A 17919-nucleotide genomic window follows, 5' to 3' on the forward strand; every position below is an offset into this window, starting at 1 on the left:
GCTTGGTCGGCACTGCTGCTGTCCTCCCCGGTCTGCCTGCCTCTTCCCGTCCAGACCACCCCCCCGCCCCCAGGAGCTCATCGTGTCTCTTGTCTCACTCCATCCTGGACTCGAATCTCCCTGGCCTTCTCTCTGTCACTGGCTGGCTCTGGTGGGCACTGCGGCGACTGGGTGTTCTTTGCTCACGTCCCACATGGGGTTTCCGAGTAGCCCCTGTACTGTAGCTTTCCTGATCCTCCCCCAGACATGCCCACCATGGCAGTGTTTGGAAAGGTGCAAGTGCCTCTGTGATCATCGTGTGTGTGCGTGGGTGTTTGTGTTCATTTGTACCCGTGTATGTGCATTGGTGTCCTAGCTCAGCTTCCACACTAGGCTCCTAAATCGATGAGTCAGTTTAGGGACCTTGTGGCAGCCCATTCCCAGAATCTGACCCTGGATGTTTAACATAGAGGCCCCAGCAGGTCCCCCCAGCACGAGCACTGGGCTCATGGGTTGGCTTGGCCTTGGAGGGGGCCTAGAAAACGTAGCTGGTGTCTGTCTCCCAGAGAATATGAATACAAGTGGGAACCAAGAGACAATGTGGGAGGAGGGGCCACGAGTGGGATTGGGAGTGGGAGTGCCCAGTGTCCTGGCTGAAGGTCCTGTCGTGAGTGTACCCGGGAGAGTCTGTGAGGGGAATACAACAGTGTCCCTGGGGAGTCGGGGCAGGGGGTCTCCCCAAGGAAGGGAGGATGTTCTAGGGTGTGATGGTGGGGCAGGTCCCCATGGGATAGGAATTCAGGGAAATCATGGCACTGAGACGGGAGCCTCTAGGGAAAGGAGAGTGAACATTTCATGAGAGGGGCTAGTCCCAGATTCTGAGAGGCACTCAGACATTATCTGCACACCATGGGGAGCCCAGGTCAGCGAGGCCAGCTGTGAATGGCCATGGGCATGGTCCAAAGAAAGAAAAGAGCATAGAGCCATTGTGGAGGATGGTGTTTAATCTCCGTTCTGCCGTTGGCATTTTCTGTTCTGGAATATTCTCTGGCCTTTCAAGGTGAGAGTAGAACTACCCCGCCTAAGAAGAGGATGCCTTCTTCAGACTGATTTCCCCAAAAGCAAAAGATTGATGCTCACCCCTAAAGACGGTTGTGTTCAGGACACAAAGTGTTAGAAGCGCAATGAGCAGAGAGCACGATTTCTGATTGAATAAAGGACATTTTATTGAGTGTCGAGCGGGTGCAGCGAGAAGGGCTGGGGTGACCCTGCTGGGAGGGCAGATCCGCCCGGAGGTCCTGTGGCTCCAGGCCCCCTTGGGTGTGGGAGGGTGTCGGGGACCTAAGAGCACTCTGCGGGGACCACCTTCTTCTCCACGGTTCTCCCCTCGTGCGTGACCAGGCAGCTGACGCTGCTGTATGATTTCCACTTGGCAGGCGTCAGGCTCAGGTAGCTGCTGGCCGCGTACTTGTTGTTGCTCTGTTTGGAGGGCTTGGTGGTCTCCACGCCCTGGGTGACGGTGCTGCCATCTACCTTCCAGGCCACCGTCACGCCGCTGGGGTAGAAGTCACTGACGAGGCACACCAGGGTGGCCTTGTTGGCGCCGAGTTCCTCAGAGGAGGGTGGGAAGAGCGTGACCGAGGGTGCGGACGTGGGCTGACCTGTGGGGATGCAGGGGCGGCAGGTCAAGGTCAGAGGATTACTCTGGCAGCTCCTACCTCAGTCCTGATGTCGGGGTACGGCTGTGTCACGTCCCTGGCTTGGGCCTCAGGTGGCCCTTGCTGCCCTGAGGTCAGCTCAGCCACGGGTTGGGTCACTTACCTTCTGTGGGGAGAATCTGAGTGTCTGTCTATTGGACGATCTGCACCCCTCTGTGGTGTCAGCCTCTCCTCAGGCTCACATGTCCTCATCACTCACTTTGTCCCCCATGGGCTCCCTTGTTACTGGCTTTTGTCAGCCTTGACACCTCAATTTCCCTACGGAGTCTGTCTGTCCTGCCAGGTTCCTGTCTAGGGTATGCTCAGGCAGGGTGTCTGTCTGTCCTGGTGCTGGGCTCTCATTCCTTTCTGGGAGGGGTTTCTTGGCCACATTCCCCCTGAATCCATCGTTGCAGCCCCTGCCCACCTCCTGACAGAGAGCTTCTGAGGTTGCCTGAGGGGGAGAGAGCATCTGCCCCCGGGCTGGATTGCTGTCTAGTAGGTAGAGGGGTCCTGGGAGAGGTGAATTTGCTGTTCTGAGGCTGTAGCTGGGGCTGTTCTGAGGGGTCACCTTGCACATGACATTATACTGGGGGATCTACCTGTCCTAGCACCACAGTGTGCCTGGCAGAGGTAGGGTCCGTCCCTGTCTCCTGTCCCTGTGGAGTCACCAGTCACCAGATGCCCCAGCATCTGTTCAGGGGTCTGTCTTCCAGTGTTGATATGGGTCGAGGCAACCTTTGGGGCCTGAGTGTCCTTAGCCCTCTCCTGGAGGAGGACGGGGGACTCCATATTCTGAGGCCACCTTGTCATAGGAAATCTTCCTTCTGTCCTTGTTTCTCTTGCTTTAGGTTCTCTTCCATGCGGTGCCCAACCAAGAGTTCCCCACATAGCTTCTCACTAGCCCCCACCTACAACCCGGAGAACGTAGGACCAAAGTGCGACACGCACTTGGAGAGCTGAGCTGTGCAAGCATCTTTTCCACGTCCCATGGCCCTGGTGCCCCAGCCTGAGTCCCCCAGTCCTGTGCTCCTTCAGTCCCTCACTTCCCCGTGTCTGGGACTGGGGAGACCAGAGGGAGCTGAACCTCCCAGAGTCCAGAGGAGGAGCCCCCTGGAGAATGCTCAGGGTCACGGTAGGGGGGAATAGGAAGGGGTCACTGGGACCATCCCGTCCTGCCCTGACCGGGAGTCTGAGAAGAGAGAACAGGCTAAAAGGGGCTTGGGACGGACCCAACGGAGAAGTTTCCAGGCCCCAGAGAGGTTCAGACCCCAGGCGCAGTCAGGACAGTAAGGAGAGAAAAGTGCCCGCAAATATCACTCTGGTCCCCAAAGAGAGAGAAAGGGGAGACTCACCTAGGACGGTCAGTTGGGTCCCTGCGCCGAACACATAACACAGTGATACAGCCTCGAACACAAACCCTCGGTCACCCCCGGCAGCACACCCCCTCCCCGCCAAACCCAGGCCCACCTGCAGCTGCTTGGGAGGCTCAAAGTCCAGCCTCCTCTTTGTGGGGGCTGGTCTGGCCCATGGGAGCTTGAGAGGGGGCCCCATCCCCCCCCACATCTTCAGTTCCTTGTGGGGTGAGCTTCCCCGCATCCCCAGCCATGGAGGGGTAGGAGGGAATGTCTGAGTGACATATCACATCCCAGGTCACTTCCTGGAAGGAGCTCGGTCTGTGGCTCGGCTTGCTGGGGGACTGTCACCTGGAAGAACTGACAGTCCTGTTTCCAACACAGACATGATGGGGCCTGTGACCTCTGCTGAGCTGAGGCCCGTGGAGGGTTCTGGATGCTACCACACGTCCTAGGCACAGGCCCCACACGGCCGTGTGTGTAATAGCATGTACGTGTGTGTACTAGCGTGTGCATGCAACTTGGTCGTGCGTGTGTACGTGCCCAGTCTGTGTGCGGGACGTGGAGCCTGGACCCGCCACCCTGAGCTAGCTCCCCGCACGGCAGTCTCCTGGTTCTCAGGGCCCATTCCCAACTCCTAAGAAGGTGAACCAGTTCACAGTCCACAGTTGTCCAGGGCACAGTCCAGAACGTAAACTTGACATTGACAGTGACTATGCATGGACATTTTGGGTTAGTGCTTGTGGTGGGTCAGTGATGGATTGGACTCTACAGGGTCCCTGCCTCCCAAGGACCTTGAATGCAGCTGGGACCCCCATGACACACGTGGGAGGAGGAGCCCTCAGTGGGAGTGTGGGATTGAATGGCTAGGGTCGAGGGACTGAGGGTCCTGTAGTGAGTGTGACAGAGACGTCTGTGGGAGGGGCACAGGACAGTGTCACTGGGGAGGCAGGAGCAGGGGGTCCCCCATGCTCTAGGTTGTGACGATAGGGAATGCCCATATGAGGTAGGAAACCAGAGCAAACATGGCAATGAGTGGTGGCATAAAGGAAAGGAGAGGGAACATCTCTGAGGGGGGTTTGTACCAGATGGTGAGGCTCCCGGTCCAGGGAGGAGCTCAGACATTATCCAGGAGTCCATGGGGAACCAAGAGCAGTGGGCTTTGGTACTGTTGGTGACTGATGTGGCCCCCATAAGAAGGGCAAGTAAAGAGATATTGGGGAGGATGGTCTATCTTGGTTCTGCTGTTCAGATCTGCTCTGGAATATTCTATGGCCATTGTGGGTGAGAGTCAAAGTAGCCCTCCCAAAACCATGAGGATGCCCTTGCAGACTCCTTTCCCCCAAAGGCAAAAGATTGATGCTCACCCCTAAAGACGGTTGTGTTCAGGGCACAAAGTGTTAGAAGCGCAATGAGCAGAGAGCACGATTTCTGATTGAATAAAGGACATTTTATTGAGTGTCGAGCGGGTGCAGCGAGAAGGGCTGGGGTGACCCTGGTGGGAGGGTAGATCCTCCCGGAGGTCCTGTGGCTCCAGGCCCCCTTGGGTGTGGGAGGGTGTCGGGGACCTAAGAGCACTCTGCGGGGACCATCTTCTTCTCCACGGTTCTCCCCTCGTGCGTGACCAGGCAGCTGACGCTGCTGTATGATTTCCACTTGGCAGGCGTCAGGCTCAGGTAGCTGCTGGCCGCGTACTTGTTGTTGCTCTGTTTGGAGGGCTTGGTGGTCTCCACGCCCTGGGTGACGGTGCTGCCGTCTGCCTTCCAGGCCACCGTCACGCCGCTGGGGTAGAAGTCACTGACGAGGCACACCAGGGTGGCCTTGTTGGCGCTGAGTTCCTCAGAGGAGGGTGGGAAGAGCGTGACCGAGGGTGCGGACGTGGGCTGACCTGTGGGGATGCAGGGGCGGCAGGTCAAGGTCAGAGGATTACTCTGTCGGCTCCTACCTCAGTCCTGATGTCGGGGTACGGCTGTGTCACGTCCCTGGCTTGGGCCTCAGGTGGCCCTTGCTGTCCTGAGTTCAGGTCAGCCACGGGTTGGGTCACTTACCTTCTGTGGGGAGAATCTGAGTGCCAGATCCTCTAGTTTCCGGGCCTCTCTACGGATTCAATCTCTCCTCAGGTCACAGAGCCTTCGAAATCACCCAGTCCGCCCCCAGGACTGGCACTACTGGCCCTGAGACCCTGTTGCCTTCTGAATTTGTCTGTCCTTGGACATCATTCTCAGTGTGACATCCCCCAGGTCCCTTACCCGGGATTTCCTAGAGCGGATCTGTCCCTGGCTGCATCTGTTACCATGTGAAATGTAGTTGTCTTGCCCCCAGACCGCCTCCCTCCTTCACACCAGCCTTGCCCACCTCCCCATGGATCTGCCACATCCCCAGGGAGGCTGGGTGGGGAAGGGCTCTGAGCCCCTGGTGCCGGATTCCAGGGAATCCAGCAGATGGAGCGATTTCGTGCGAGGTGAACCTTCAGGCGTGAGGCTGGTGCTGTGTCTGTTCTGAGAGGGTCTCCCTAGTCTATAAAGTTCTGCGAGGGGTTCTGTCCGTCCTAGGATTTCTGAGAGTCTGGCAGGCACTGTTCCTGTTGCCTTTCCCTCTCCCGGAGTCCAGACCCAAGTATCTGCTCAGGGGACTTTCCAGCCGTGGTGGGATGGGAAGGGATGGACCTCTGCTGCCCAAGTGCCTGAGTCCTGTCCTGTTCTTGGTGTCTGACTGTCCCCATGAAGGTGGGCTTTCCTAGCACCCTGGGCCCCCTTCACCTCTGAAGTCCTCACTTCATCCTTGACCCCTTGTCCTGTTTCCCCCTCCTTGCCTCCTGGTCCCCAGACCAAGGCTCTCCTCACTGTGATTAAAGCGGCCCTCTGCCGTGATCCTCAGAGACAGAAGCCAGCGCCTGAGCGGTCCCCAGCATCCTTCCCTCCCCCTATGGCTCTGCTGGCAGGCTGAGCCTCCCTTGTCCTTGTCCTTCACCTATCATTTCCCCCCAGGCTCTTGAAGCCAATAGACTCTCAGTTGGGAGCCCAGTATTCCCGAGTCCAGAGGAAAAGTTTCCCGTGGGATAGAGCTGGACCCACAATGAGGCCCGAGTGTAGATTACGGAGGGTTTGGGGGCTGGTCCCCAGCAGCTCTGAACAGACACCTGACAAGCTGGGACCAGTGGAGGCATGAGGGACAGACAAAGAGGGCAAAAGGTACAGACCCCACAGACCTTCAGACTGAGCCCTAGTCCAAATTGAAAGGAGAGAGGCTTTCCCCCAAATTGTACCCTGGATCCCAAAGAGGAGGGCAAGGGGGAGACTCACCGAGGACGGTCAGCTGGGTCCCGCCGCCGAGCACAACACACTGTGACACAGCCTCGGACACAAACCCTCTGTGAGCCCCTCCAGCCCTGACCCAGGCCCACCTGCAGCTGCTCGGGAGGCCACAGTGCAGTCTCTTTGTCACGGGTGCTGGTCTGGCAGATGGGTGGGGGGGTGGTGCTGGCACCTGGGGACCTGGAATTTCATGTCCATGGAGGGTTCAGAGTCCATCCATCCTCAGTCATGGTGAGGGGCTGGAGAGAAGGTCTGGCTATGGCATCGGAATTCCCAGCTAACTCCATCCTTAGGAAGGAGCTGTGTTTCAGGGTGTCCTTGTGGAAGGGGTGAGCAGGTCTGTTTCACTCAGAGATGATGGAGCTGGGACCCCCTTGCAGACTTGGGAGTCGTGGAGAGGGTCCTGGGTGCCACCACATCCTCAGCACAAGAGGCCATGCAGGTTTGGGGTCAGGAATGGGAAGTGGGTGGGTGGAGAAGCATGATTCCCCCCCAAGCACTCAGCTCCCTCCAGAGGGCCCTGAGCTCCAGAATCTCTGCCTTTGGCTGGTTCTTCCAGAAGATATAGTGGATGGTTAGTGTTTAGTCCCTGACCTGAGCCCGGGGAGGTCAGACGTCACCGTGTAGGGGTGTGCGGGCTAAATGTCAGCTGGACAGACCTGGCGGGCCCCTGGTGGGTGGGGAGGCGGTCGGGGCTTCTAGAAACTTCACCCAGAACTCCAGTGTGGGAGTCTGTGCTGGCCACCGGAACTGACTCAGAATCACACATGCCCACATACAGCAATCACGACTAGCACCGGGTGGGCCCAGCACGCAGGACACATACTGAACCCCGGCACTGGACCTTTTCGTGGTGAGGGGGCCCTGCTCCCCAGGGCCTCGGCCTGCATCTTAGCCTGGGGACGTCACCTGCAGAGCTCACCCAGGGGACACGCAGGCCTGGCCTCCTTCTTTCTGTGACACGGTGGCACGCTTGGTCAGCACTGCTGCTGTCCTCCCTGGTCTGCTTGCCTCTTCCAGTCCAGTTCCCCCCCGCCCCGCCCCCCGGCCCCTGGAGCTCATCATGTCTCTTGTCTCACTCCATCCTGGACTCGAATCTCCCTGGCCTTCTCTCTGTCACTGGCTGGCTCTGGTGGGCACTGCGGCGACTGGGTGTTCTTTGCTCACGTCCCACATGGGGTTTCCGAGTAGCCCCTGTACTGTAGCTTTCCTGATCCTCCCCAGACACACCCACCATGGCAGGGTTTGGAGAGGCACCAGGGCCTCTGTGATCACCGTGTGTGCGTGGGTGTTTGTGCTCATTTGTACCCGTGTGTGTGCATTGGTGTCCTAGCTCAGCTTCCACACTAGGCTCCTAAATCGATGAGTCAGTTTAGGGACCTTGTGGCAGCCCATTCCCAGAATCTGACCCTGGATGTTTAACATAGAGGCCCCAGCAGGTCCCCCCAGCACGAGCACTGGGCTCATGGGTTGGCTTGGCCTTGGAGGGGGGCTAGAAAACGTAGCTGGTGTCTGTCTCCCAGAGAACATGAATACAAGTGGGACCCAAGAGACAATGTGGGAGGAGGGGCCACGGGTGGGATTGGGAGTGGGAGTGCCCAGTGTCCTGGCTGAAGGTCCTGTCGTGAGTGTACACAGGAGAGTCTGTGAGGGGAATACAACAGTGTCCCTGGGGAGTTGGGGGGGGGGTTCCCCCAAGGAAGGGAGGATGTTCTAGGGTGTGATGGTGGGGCAGTTCCCCATGGGATAGGAATTCAGGGAAATCATGGCACTGAGACGGGAGCCTCTAGGGAAAGGAGAGTGAACATTTCATGAGAGGGGCTAGTCCCAGATTCTGAGAGGCACTCAGAAATTATCTGCACACCATGGGGAGCCCAGGTCAGCGAGGCCAGCTGTGAATGGCCATGGGCATGGTCCAAAGAAAGAAAAGAGCATAGAGCCATTGTGGAGGATGGTCTTTGATCTCCGTCCTCCCGTTGGCATTTTCTGTTCTGGAATATTCTCTGGCCATTCTAGAGAACTACCTGCCTAAGAAGTAGAACTACCCTGCCTAAGAAGAGGATGCCTTCTTCAGACTGATTTCCCCCAAAAGCAAAAGATTGATGCTCACCCCTAAAGACGGTTGTGTTCAGGACACAAAGTGTTAGAAGCGCAATGAGCAGAGAGCACGATTTCTGATTGAATAAAGGACATTTTATTGAGTGTCGAGCGGGTGCAGCGAGAAGGGCTGGGGTGACCCTGCTGGGAGGGCAGATCCGCCCAGAGGTCCTGTGGCTCCAGGCCCCCTTGGGTGGGGGAGGGTGTCGGGGACCTAAGAGCACTCTGCGGGGACCACCTTCTTCTCCACGGTTCTCCCCTCGTGCTTGACCAGGCAGCTGACGCTGCTGTATGATTTCCACTTGGCAGGCGTCAGGCTCAGGTAGCTGCTGGCCGCGTACTTGTTGTTGCTCTGTTTGGAGGGCTTGGTGGTCTCCACGCCCGACTCAATCTTGCTGCCGTCTGCCTTCCACTCCACCGTCACGTCTCTGGGGTAGAAGTCACTGACGAGGCACACCAGGGTGGCCTTGTTGGCGCCGAGTTCCTCAGAGGAGGGTGGGAAGAGCGTGACCGAGGGTGCGGACGTGGGCTGACCTGTGGGGATGCAGGGGCGGCAGGTCAAGGTCAGAGGATTACTCTGTCAGCTCCTACCTCAGTCCTCATGTCGGGGTACGGCTGTGTCACGTCTCTGGCTTGGGCCTCAGGTGGCCCTTGCTGCCCTGAGGTCAGGTCAGCCACGGGTTGGGTCACTTACCTTCTGTGGGGAGAATCTGAGTGCCAGATCCTCTAGTTTCCGGGCCCCTCCACGGATTCAATCTCTCCTCAGGTCACATAACCTTAGAAATCACTCAGCCCACCCCCAGATCTAGCTCTACTGGCCCTGAGACCCTGGTTGCCTGATGAATCTGCCTGTCCGTGGTCATCTTTCTCAATGTGACATCCCCCGGTGGGATTACCTGGGATTTCCTAGATCTGTTAGGTCCTTGGTTGCAGGGCTCTGTTGCCATGTGAAAATTAGTAGTCCTGCCCCCAGACCGCCTCACTCCTTCCAGCAGCCTGCCCACCTCCCCATGGATCCCCACCCCCACTAGGGATGCTGGGTGGGGAAGGGCTGAGAGCCCCTGGTGCCGGATTCCAGGGAGTCCAGCGGATGGAGGGATTTTGGGCAAGGTGAATGTTCAGGTCTGAGGCTGGTGCTGTGTCTGTCCTGAGGGGTCTCCCTGATCTGTGAAGTTTTGCTAGGGGGTCTGTATGTCCCAGGATCTGAGTGCCAGTTAGGCACTTGTCCCTGTCACCTGTCCCTCACAGGGAGCCAGAACCCAACTACGTGCTCAAGGGAATTTCCAGCCGTGGTGGGAAAGGAAAGGATGGACTTCTGCTGCCTGAGTGTCCTGAGACCTGTCGTGTTCTTGGTGTCTGACTGTCCCCGTGGAAGTTGGTGTTCCCAGCATCCTGGGCCCCCTTCTCCTCTGAAGTCCTCGCTTCATCCTTGACCCCTTGTCCTGCTTCCCCCTCCTTGCCTCCTGGTCCCCAGACCAAGGCTCTCCTCACTGTGTTCCAGGCAGCCCTCTGGCTGTGATCCCCAGAGACAGAAACCAGCGCCTGAGCGGTCCCCAGCATCCTTCCCTCCCCCTATGGCTCTGCTGGCAGGCTGAGCCTCCCTTGTCCTTGTCCTTCACCTATCATTCCCCCCCAGGCTCTTGAAGCCAATAGACTCTCAGTTGGGAGCCCAGTATTCCCGAGTCCAGGGGAAAAGTTTCCCGTGGGATAGAGCTGGATCCACAATGAGGCCTGAGTGTAGATTACGGAGGGTTTGGGGGCTGGTCCCCAGCAGCTTTGAACAGACACCTGACAAGCTGGGACCAGTGGAGGCATGAGGGACAGACAAAGAGGGCAAAAGGTACAGACCCCACAGACCTTCAGACTGAGCCCTAGTCCAAATTGAAAGGAGAGAGGCTTTCCCCCAAATTGTACCCTGGATCCCAAAGAGGAGGGCAAGGGGGAGACTCACCGAGGACGGTCAGCTGGGTCCCGCCGCCGAACACAGCACACTGTGACACAGCCTCGGACACAAACCCTCTGTGAGCCCCTCCAGCCCTGACCCAGGCCCACCTGCAGCTGCTCGGGAGGCCCACAGTGCAGCCTCCTTGTCACGGGTGCTGGTCTGGCAGATGGGCGGGGGGGGGGGGGGGGAGGTGGTGGCACCTGGGGACCTGGAATATCATGTCTATGGAGGGTTCAGAGTCCATCCATCCTCAGTCATGGTGAGGGGCTGGAGAGAAGGTCTGGCTATGGCATCGGAATTCCCAGCTAACTCCATCCTTAGGTAGGAGCTGTGTGTCAGGGTGTCCTTGTGAAACGGGTGGGCAGGCATGTTTCACACAGAGATGATGGAGCTGGGACCCCTTTGCAGACCTGGGAGTCGTGGAGAGGGTCCTGGGTGCCACCACATCCTCAGCACAAGAGGCCATGCAGGTTTGGGGTCAGGAATGGGAAGTGGGTGGGTGGAGAAGCATGTTCCCCCCCCAAGCATTCAGCTCCCTCCAGAGGGCCCTGAGCTCCAGAATCTCTGCCTTTGGCTGGTTCTTCCAGAAGATGTAGTGGATGGTTAGTGTTTAGTCCCCGACCTGAGCCCGCGGAGGTCAGACGTCACCGTGTGGGGGTGTGTGGGCTAAATGTCAGCTGGATAGACGTGGCGGGCCCTTGGTGGGTGGGGAGGCGGCCAGGGCTTCTAGCAACTTCACCCAGAACTCCAGTGTGGGAGTCTGTGCTGGCCACTGGAACTGACTCAGAATCACAGATGCCCACATACAGCAATCACGACTAGCACAGGGTGGGCCCAGCACGCAGGGCACATACTGAGCCCCGGCACTGGACCTTCTCGTGGTGAGGGGGCCCTGACCCCCAGGGCCTTGACCTGCATCCTGGCCTGGGGACGTTACCCGCAGAGCTCACCCAGTGGACACGTAGGCCTGGCCTCCTTCTTTCTGTGACATGGTGGCACGCTTGGTCGGCACTGCTGCTGTCCTCCCCGGTCTGCCTGCCTCTTCCCGTCCAGACCACCCCCCCGCCCCCAGGAGCTCATCGTGTCTCTTGTCTCACTCCATCCTGGACTCGAATCTCCCTGGCCTTCTCTCTGTCACTGGCTGGCTCTGGTGGGCACTGCGGCGACTGGGTGTTCTTTGCTCACGTCCCACATGGGGTTTCCGAGTAGCCCCTGTACTGTAGCTTTCCTGATCCTCCCCCAGACATGCCCACCATGGCAGTGTTTGGAAAGGTGCAAGTGCCTCTGTGATCATCGTGTGTGTGCGTGGGTGTTTGTGTTCATTTGTACCCGTGTATGTGCATTGGTGTCCTAGCTCAGCTTCCACACTAGGCTCCTAAATCGATGAGTCAGTTTAGGGACCTTGTGGCAGCCCATTCCCAGAATCTGACCCTGGATGTTTAACATAGAGGCCCCAGCAGGTCCCCCCAGCACGAGCACTGGGCTCATGGGTTGGCTTGGCCTTGGAGGGGGCCTAGAAAACGTAGCTGGTGTCTGTCTCCCAGAGAATATGAATACAAGTGGGAACCAAGAGACAATGTGGGAGGAGGGGCCACGAGTGGGATTGGGAGTGGGAGTGCCCAGTGTCCTGGCTGAAGGTCCTGTCGTGAGTGTACCCGGGAGAGTCTGTGAGGGGAATACAACAGTGTCCCTGGGGAGTCGGGGCAGGGGGTCTCCCCAAGGAAGGGAGGATGTTCTAGGGTGTGATGGTGGGGCAGGTCCCCATGGGATAGGAATTCAGGGAAATCATGGCACTGAGACGGGAGCCTCTAGGGAAAGGAGAGTGAACATTTCATGAGAGGGGCTAGTCCCAGATTCTGAGAGGCACTCAGACATTATCTGCACACCATGGGGAGCCCAGGTCAGCGAGGCCAGCTGTGAATGGCCATGGGCATGGTCCAAAGAAAGAAAAGAGCATAGAGCCATTGTGGAGGATGGTGTTTAATCTCCGTTCTGCCGTTGGCATTTTCTGTTCTGGAATATTCTCTGGCCTTTCAAGGTGAGAGTAGAACTACCCCGCCTAAGAAGAGGATGCCTTCTTCAGACTGATTTCCCCAAAAGCAAAAGATTGATGCTCACCCCTAAAGACGGTTGTGTTCAGGACACAAAGTGTTAGAAGCGCAATGAGCAGAGAGCACGATTTCTGATTGAATAAAGGACATTTTATTGAGTGTCGAGCGGGTGCAGCGAGAAGGGCTGGGGTGACCCTGCTGGGAGGGCAGATCCGCCCGGAGGTCCTGTGGCTCCAGGCCCCCTTGGGTGTGGGAGGGTGTCGGGGACCTAAGAGCACTCTGCGGGGACCACCTTCTTCTCCACGGTTCTCCCCTCGTGCGTGACCAGGCAGCTGACGCTGCTGTATGATTTCCACTTGGCAGGCGTCAGGCTCAGGTAGCTGCTGGCCGCGTACTTGTTGTTGCTCTGTTTGGAGGGCTTGGTGGTCTCCACGCCCTGGGTGACGGTGCTGCCATCTACCTTCCAGGCCACCGTCACGCCGCTGGGGTAGAAGTCACTGACGAGGCACACCAGGGTGGCCTTGTTGGCGCCGAGTTCCTCAGAGGAGGGTGGGAAGAGCGTGACCGAGGGTGCGGACGTGGGCTGACCTGTGGGGATGCAGGGGCGGCAGGTCAAGGTCAGAGGATTACTCTGGCAGCTCCTACCTCAGTCCTGATGTCGGGGTACGGCTGTGTCACGTCCCTGGCTTGGGCCTCAGGTGGCCCTTGCTGCCCTGAGGTCAGCTCAGCCACGGGTTGGGTCACTTACCTTCTGTGGGGAGAATCTGAGTGTCTGTCTATTGGACGATCTGCACCCCTCTGTGGTGTCAGCCTCTCCTCAGGCTCACATGTCCTCATCACTCACTTTGTCCCCCATGGGCTCCCTTGTTACTGGCTTTTGTCAGCCTTGACACCTCAATTTCCCTACGGAGTCTGTCTGTCCTGCCAGGTTCCTGTCTAGGGTATGCTCAGGCAGGGTGTCTGTCTGTCCTGGTGCTGGGCTCTCATTCCTTTCTGGGAGGGGTTTCTTGGCCACATTCCCCCTGAATCCATCGTTGCAGCCCCTGCCCACCTCCTGACAGAGAGCTTCTGAGGTTGCCTGAGGGGGAGAGAGCATCTGCCCCCGGGCTGGATTGCTGTCTAGTAGGTAGAGGGGTCCTGGGAGAGGTGAATTTGCTGTTCTGAGGCTGTAGCTGGGGCTGTTCTGAGGGGTCACCTTGCACATGACATTATACTGGGGGATCTACCTGTCCTAGCACCACAGTGTGCCTGGCAGAGGTAGGGTCCGTCCCTGTCTCCTGTCCCTGTGGAGTCACCAGTCACCAGATGCCCCAGCATCTGTTCAGGGGTCTGTCTTCCAGTGTTGATATGGGTCGAGGCAACCTTTGGGGCCTGAGTGTCCTTAGCCCTCTCCTGGAGGAGGACGGGGGACTCCATATTCTGAGGCCACCTTGTCATAGGAAATCTTCCTTCTGTCCTTGTTTCTCTTGCTTTAGGTTCTCTTCCATGCGGTGCCCAACCAAGAGTTCCCCACATAGCTTCTCACTAGCCCCCACCTACAACCCGGAGAACGTAGGACCAAAGTGCGACACGCACTTGGAGAGCTGAGCTGTGCAAGCATCTTTTCCACGTCCCATGGCCCTGGTGCCCCAGCCTGAGTCCCCCAGTCCTGTGCTCCTTCAGTCCCTCACTTCCCCGTGTCTGGGACTGGGGAGACCAGAGGGAGCTGAACCTCCCAGAGTCCAGAGGAGGAGCCCCCTGGAGAATGCTCAGGGTCACGGTAGGGGGGAATAGGAAGGGGTCACTGGGACCATCCCGTCCTGCCCTGACCGGGAGTCTGAGAAGAGAGAACAGGCTAAAAGGGGCTTGGGACGGACCCAACGGAGAAGTTTCCAGGCCCCAGAGAGGTTCAGACCCCAGGCGCAGTCAGGACAGTAAGGAGAGAAAAGTGCCCGCAAATATCACTCTGGTCCCCAAAGAGAGAGAAAGGGGAGACTCACCTAGGACGGTCAGTTGGGTCCCTGCGCCGAACACATAACACAGTGATACAGCCTCGAACACAAACCCTCGGTCACCCCCGGCAGCACACCCCCTCCCCGCCAAACCCAGGCCCACCTGCAGCTGCTTGGGAGGCTCAAAGTCCAGCCTCCTCTTTGTGGGGGCTGGTCTGGCCCATGGGAGCTTGAGAGGGGGCCCCATCCCCCCCCACATCTTCAGTTCCTTGTGGGGTGAGCTTCCCCGCATCCCCAGCCATGGAGGGGTAGGAGGGAATGTCTGAGTGACATATCACATCCCAGGTCACTTCCTGGAAGGAGCTCGGTCTGTGGCTCGGCTTGCTGGGGGACTGTCACCTGGAAGAACTGACAGTCCTGTTTCCAACACAGACATGATGGGGCCTGTGACCTCTGCTGAGCTGAGGCCCGTGGAGGGTTCTGGATGCTACCACACGTCCTAGGCACAGGCCCCACACGGCCGTGTGTGTAATAGCATGTACGTGTGTGTACTAGCGTGTGCATGCAACTTGGTCGTGCGTGTGTACGTGCCCAGTCTGTGTGCGGGACGTGGAGCCTGGACCCGCCACCCTGAGCTAGCTCCCCGCACGGCAGTCTCCTGGTTCTCAGGGCCCATTCCCAACTCCTAAGAAGGTGAACCAGTTCACAGTCCACAGTTGTCCAGGGCACAGTCCAGAACGTAAACTTGACATTGACAGTGACTATGCATGGACATTTTGGGTTAGTGCTTGTGGTGGGTCAGTGATGGATTGGACTCTACAGGGTCCCTGCCTCCCAAGGACCTTGAATGCAGCTGGGACCCCCATGACACACGTGGGAGGAGGAGCCCTCAGTGGGAGTGTGGGATTGAATGGCTAGGGTCGAGGGACTGAGGGTCCTGTAGTGAGTGTGACAGAGACGTCTGTGGGAGGGGCACAGGACAGTGTCACTGGGGAGGCAGGAGCAGGGGGTCCCCCATGCTCTAGGTTGTGACGATAGGGAATGCCCATATGAGGTAGGAAACCAGAGCAAACATGGCAATGAGTGGTGGCATAAAGGAAAGGAGAGGGAACATCTCTGAGGGGGGTTTGTACCAGATGGTGAGGCTCCCGGTCCAGGGAGGAGCTCAGACATTATCCAGGAGTCCATGGGGAACCAAGAGCAGTGGGCTTTGGTACTGTTGGTGACTGATGTGGCCCCCATAAGAAGGGCAAGTAAAGAGATATTGGGGAGGATGGTCTATCTTGGTTCTGCTGTTCAGATCTCCTGCTCTGGAATATTCTGTGGCCATTGTGGGTGAGAGTAAAACTAGCCCTCCCAAAACCATGAGGATGCCCTTGCAGACTCCTTTCCCCCAAAGGCAAAAGATTGATGCTCACCCCTAAAGACGGTTGTGTTCAGGGCACAAAGTGTTAGAAGCGCAATGAGCAGAGAGCACGATTTCTGATTGAATAAAGGACATTTTATTGAGTGTCGAGCGGGTGCAGCGAGAAGGGCTGGGGTGACCCTGGTGGGAGGGTAGATCCTCCCGGAGGTCCTGTGGCTCCAGGCCCCCTTGGGTGTGGGAGGGTGTCGGGGACCTAAGAGCACTCTGCGGGGACCATCTTCTTCTCCACGGTTCTCCCCTCGTGCGTGACCAGGCAGCTGACGCTGCTGTATGATTTCCACTTGGCAGGCGTCAGGCTCAGGTAGCTGCTGGCCGCGTACTTGTTGTTGCTCTGTTTGGAGGGCTTGGTGGTCTCCACGCCCTGGGTGACGGTGCTGCCGTCTGCCTTCCAGGCCACCGTCACGCCGCTGGGGTAGAAGTCACTGACGAGGCACACCAGGGTGGCCTTGTTGGCGCCGAGTTCCTCAGAGGAGGGTGGGAAGAGCGTGACCGAGGGTGCGGACGTGGGCTGACCTGTGGGGATGCAGGGGCGGCAGGTCAAGGTCAGAGGATTACTCTGGCAGCTCCTACCTCAGTCCTGATGTCGGGGTACGGCTGTGTCACGTCCCTGGCTTGGGCCTCAGGTGGCCCTTGCTGTCCTGAGGTCAGCTCAGCCACGGGTTGGGTCACTTACCTTCTGTGGGGAGAATCTGAGTGCCAGATCCTCTAGTTTCCGGGCCTCTCTACGGATTCAATCTCTCCTCAGGTCACATAGCCTTCGAAATCACCCAGTCCGCCCCCAGGACTGGCACTACTGGCCCTGAGACCCTGTTGCCTTCTGAATTTGTCTGTCCTTGGACATCATTCTCAGTGTGACATCCCCCAGGTCCCTTACCCGGGATTTCCTAGAGCGGATCTGTCCCTGGCTGCATCTGTTACCATGTGAAATGTAGTTGTCTTGCCCCCAGACCGCCTCCCTCCTTCACACCAGCCTTGCCCACCTCCCCATGGATCTGCCACATCCCCAGGGAGGCTGGGTGGGGAAGGGCTCTGAGCCCCTGGTGCCGGATTCCAGGGAATCCAGCAGATGGAGCGATTTCGTGCGAGGTGAACCTTCAGGTGTGAGGCTGGTGCTGTGTCTGTTCTGAGAGGGTCTCCCTAGTCTATAAAGTTCTGCGAGGGGTTCTGTCCGTCCTAGGATTTCTGAGAGTCTGGCAGGCACTGTTCCTGTTGCCTTTCCCTCTCCCGGAGTCCAGACCCAAGTATCTGCTCAGGGGACTTTCCAGCCGTGGTGGGATGGGAAGGGATGGACCTCTGCTGCCCAAGTGCCTGAGTCCTGTCCTGTTCTTGGTGTCTGACTGTCCCCATGAAGGTGGGCTTTCCTAGCACCCTGGGCCCCCTTCACCTCTGAAGTCCTCACTTCATCCTTGACCCCTTGTCCTGTTTCCCCCTCCTTGCCTCCTGGTCCCCAGACCAAGGCTCTCCTCACTGTGATTAAAGCGGCCCTCTGCCGTGATCCTCAGAGACAGAAGCCAGCGCCTGAGCGGTCCCCAGCATCCTTCCCTCCCCCTATGGCTCTGCTGGCAGGCTGAGCCTCCCTTGTCCTTGTCCTTCACCTATCATTTCCCCCCAGGCTCTTGAAGCCAATAGACTCTCAGTTGGGAGCCCAGTATTCCCGAGTCCAGAGGAAAAGTTTCCCGTGGGATAGAGCTGGACCCACAATGAGGCCCGAGTGTAGATTACGGAGGGTTTGGGGGCTGGTCCCCAGCAGCTCTGAACAGACACCTGACAAGCTGGGACCAGTGGAGGCATGAGGGACAGACAAAGAGGGCAAAAGGTACAGACCCCACAGACCTTCAGACTGAGCCCTAGTCCAAATTGAAAGGAGAGAGGCTTTCCCCCAAATTGTACCCTGGATCCCAAAGAGGAGGGCAAGGGGGAGACTCACCGAGGACGGTCAGCTGGGTCCCGCCGCCGAGCACAACACACTGTGACACAGCCTCGGACACAAACCCTCTGTGAGCCCCTCCAGCCCTGACCCAGGCCCACCTGCAGCTGCTCGGGAGGCCACAGTGCAGTCTCTTTGTCACGGGTGCTGGTCTGGCAGATGGGTGGGGGGGTGGTGCTGGCACCTGGGGACCTGGA

The 17919-nt window shown here is 58.2% G+C and overlaps 1 protein-coding gene, 1 pseudogene and 2 gene segments (V, D, J or C); all 4 read right to left on the bottom strand.

Annotated features, from left to right (window-relative positions):
- Window positions 1-1180: 1180 nt before the first annotated feature.
- On the bottom strand, window positions 1181-3245 carry LOC144379911 (immunoglobulin lambda constant 7-like). The segment is given in 2 exon segments: window positions 1181-1640; window positions 3032-3245. Coding segments are annotated over 2 exon segments (531 nt in total).
- Window positions 3246-4459: 1214 nt separating this feature from the next.
- Window positions 4460-6544, bottom strand: LOC144379741 (immunoglobulin lambda constant 7-like; the record flags this gene model as incomplete). The annotated part of the segment is given in 2 exon segments: window positions 4460-4919; window positions 6334-6544. Coding segments are annotated over 2 exon segments (531 nt in total), but the record flags the coding sequence as incomplete, so codon positions are not given.
- A 1972-nt stretch (window positions 6545-8516) lies between these two features.
- On the bottom strand, window positions 8517-11305 carry LOC144379742 (immunoglobulin lambda constant 7 pseudogene; annotated as a pseudogene).
- A 4543-nt stretch (window positions 11306-15848) lies between these two features.
- Window positions 15849-17919, bottom strand: part of LOC118531235 (immunoglobulin lambda-1 light chain-like) — a 227392-nt gene continuing 225321 nt past the window's right edge. Inside the window, exons 3-4 of the mRNA XM_078060721.1 lie at window positions 17723-17764; window positions 15849-16308 (exon numbers count right to left, since the gene is read on the bottom strand). Coding sequence (XP_077916847.1) covers window positions 15989-16308; window positions 17723-17764 — 362 coding nt within the window. The 3' untranslated portion in view covers window positions 15849-15988. The remainder of the gene's footprint in view (window positions 16309-17722; window positions 17765-17919) is intronic.

Source organism: Halichoerus grypus, chromosome 13 (genome assembly GCF_964656455.1).
Source record: "Halichoerus grypus chromosome 13, mHalGry1.hap1.1, whole genome shotgun sequence".
Classification (NCBI taxonomy): domain Eukaryota; kingdom Metazoa; phylum Chordata; class Mammalia; order Carnivora; family Phocidae; genus Halichoerus; species Halichoerus grypus.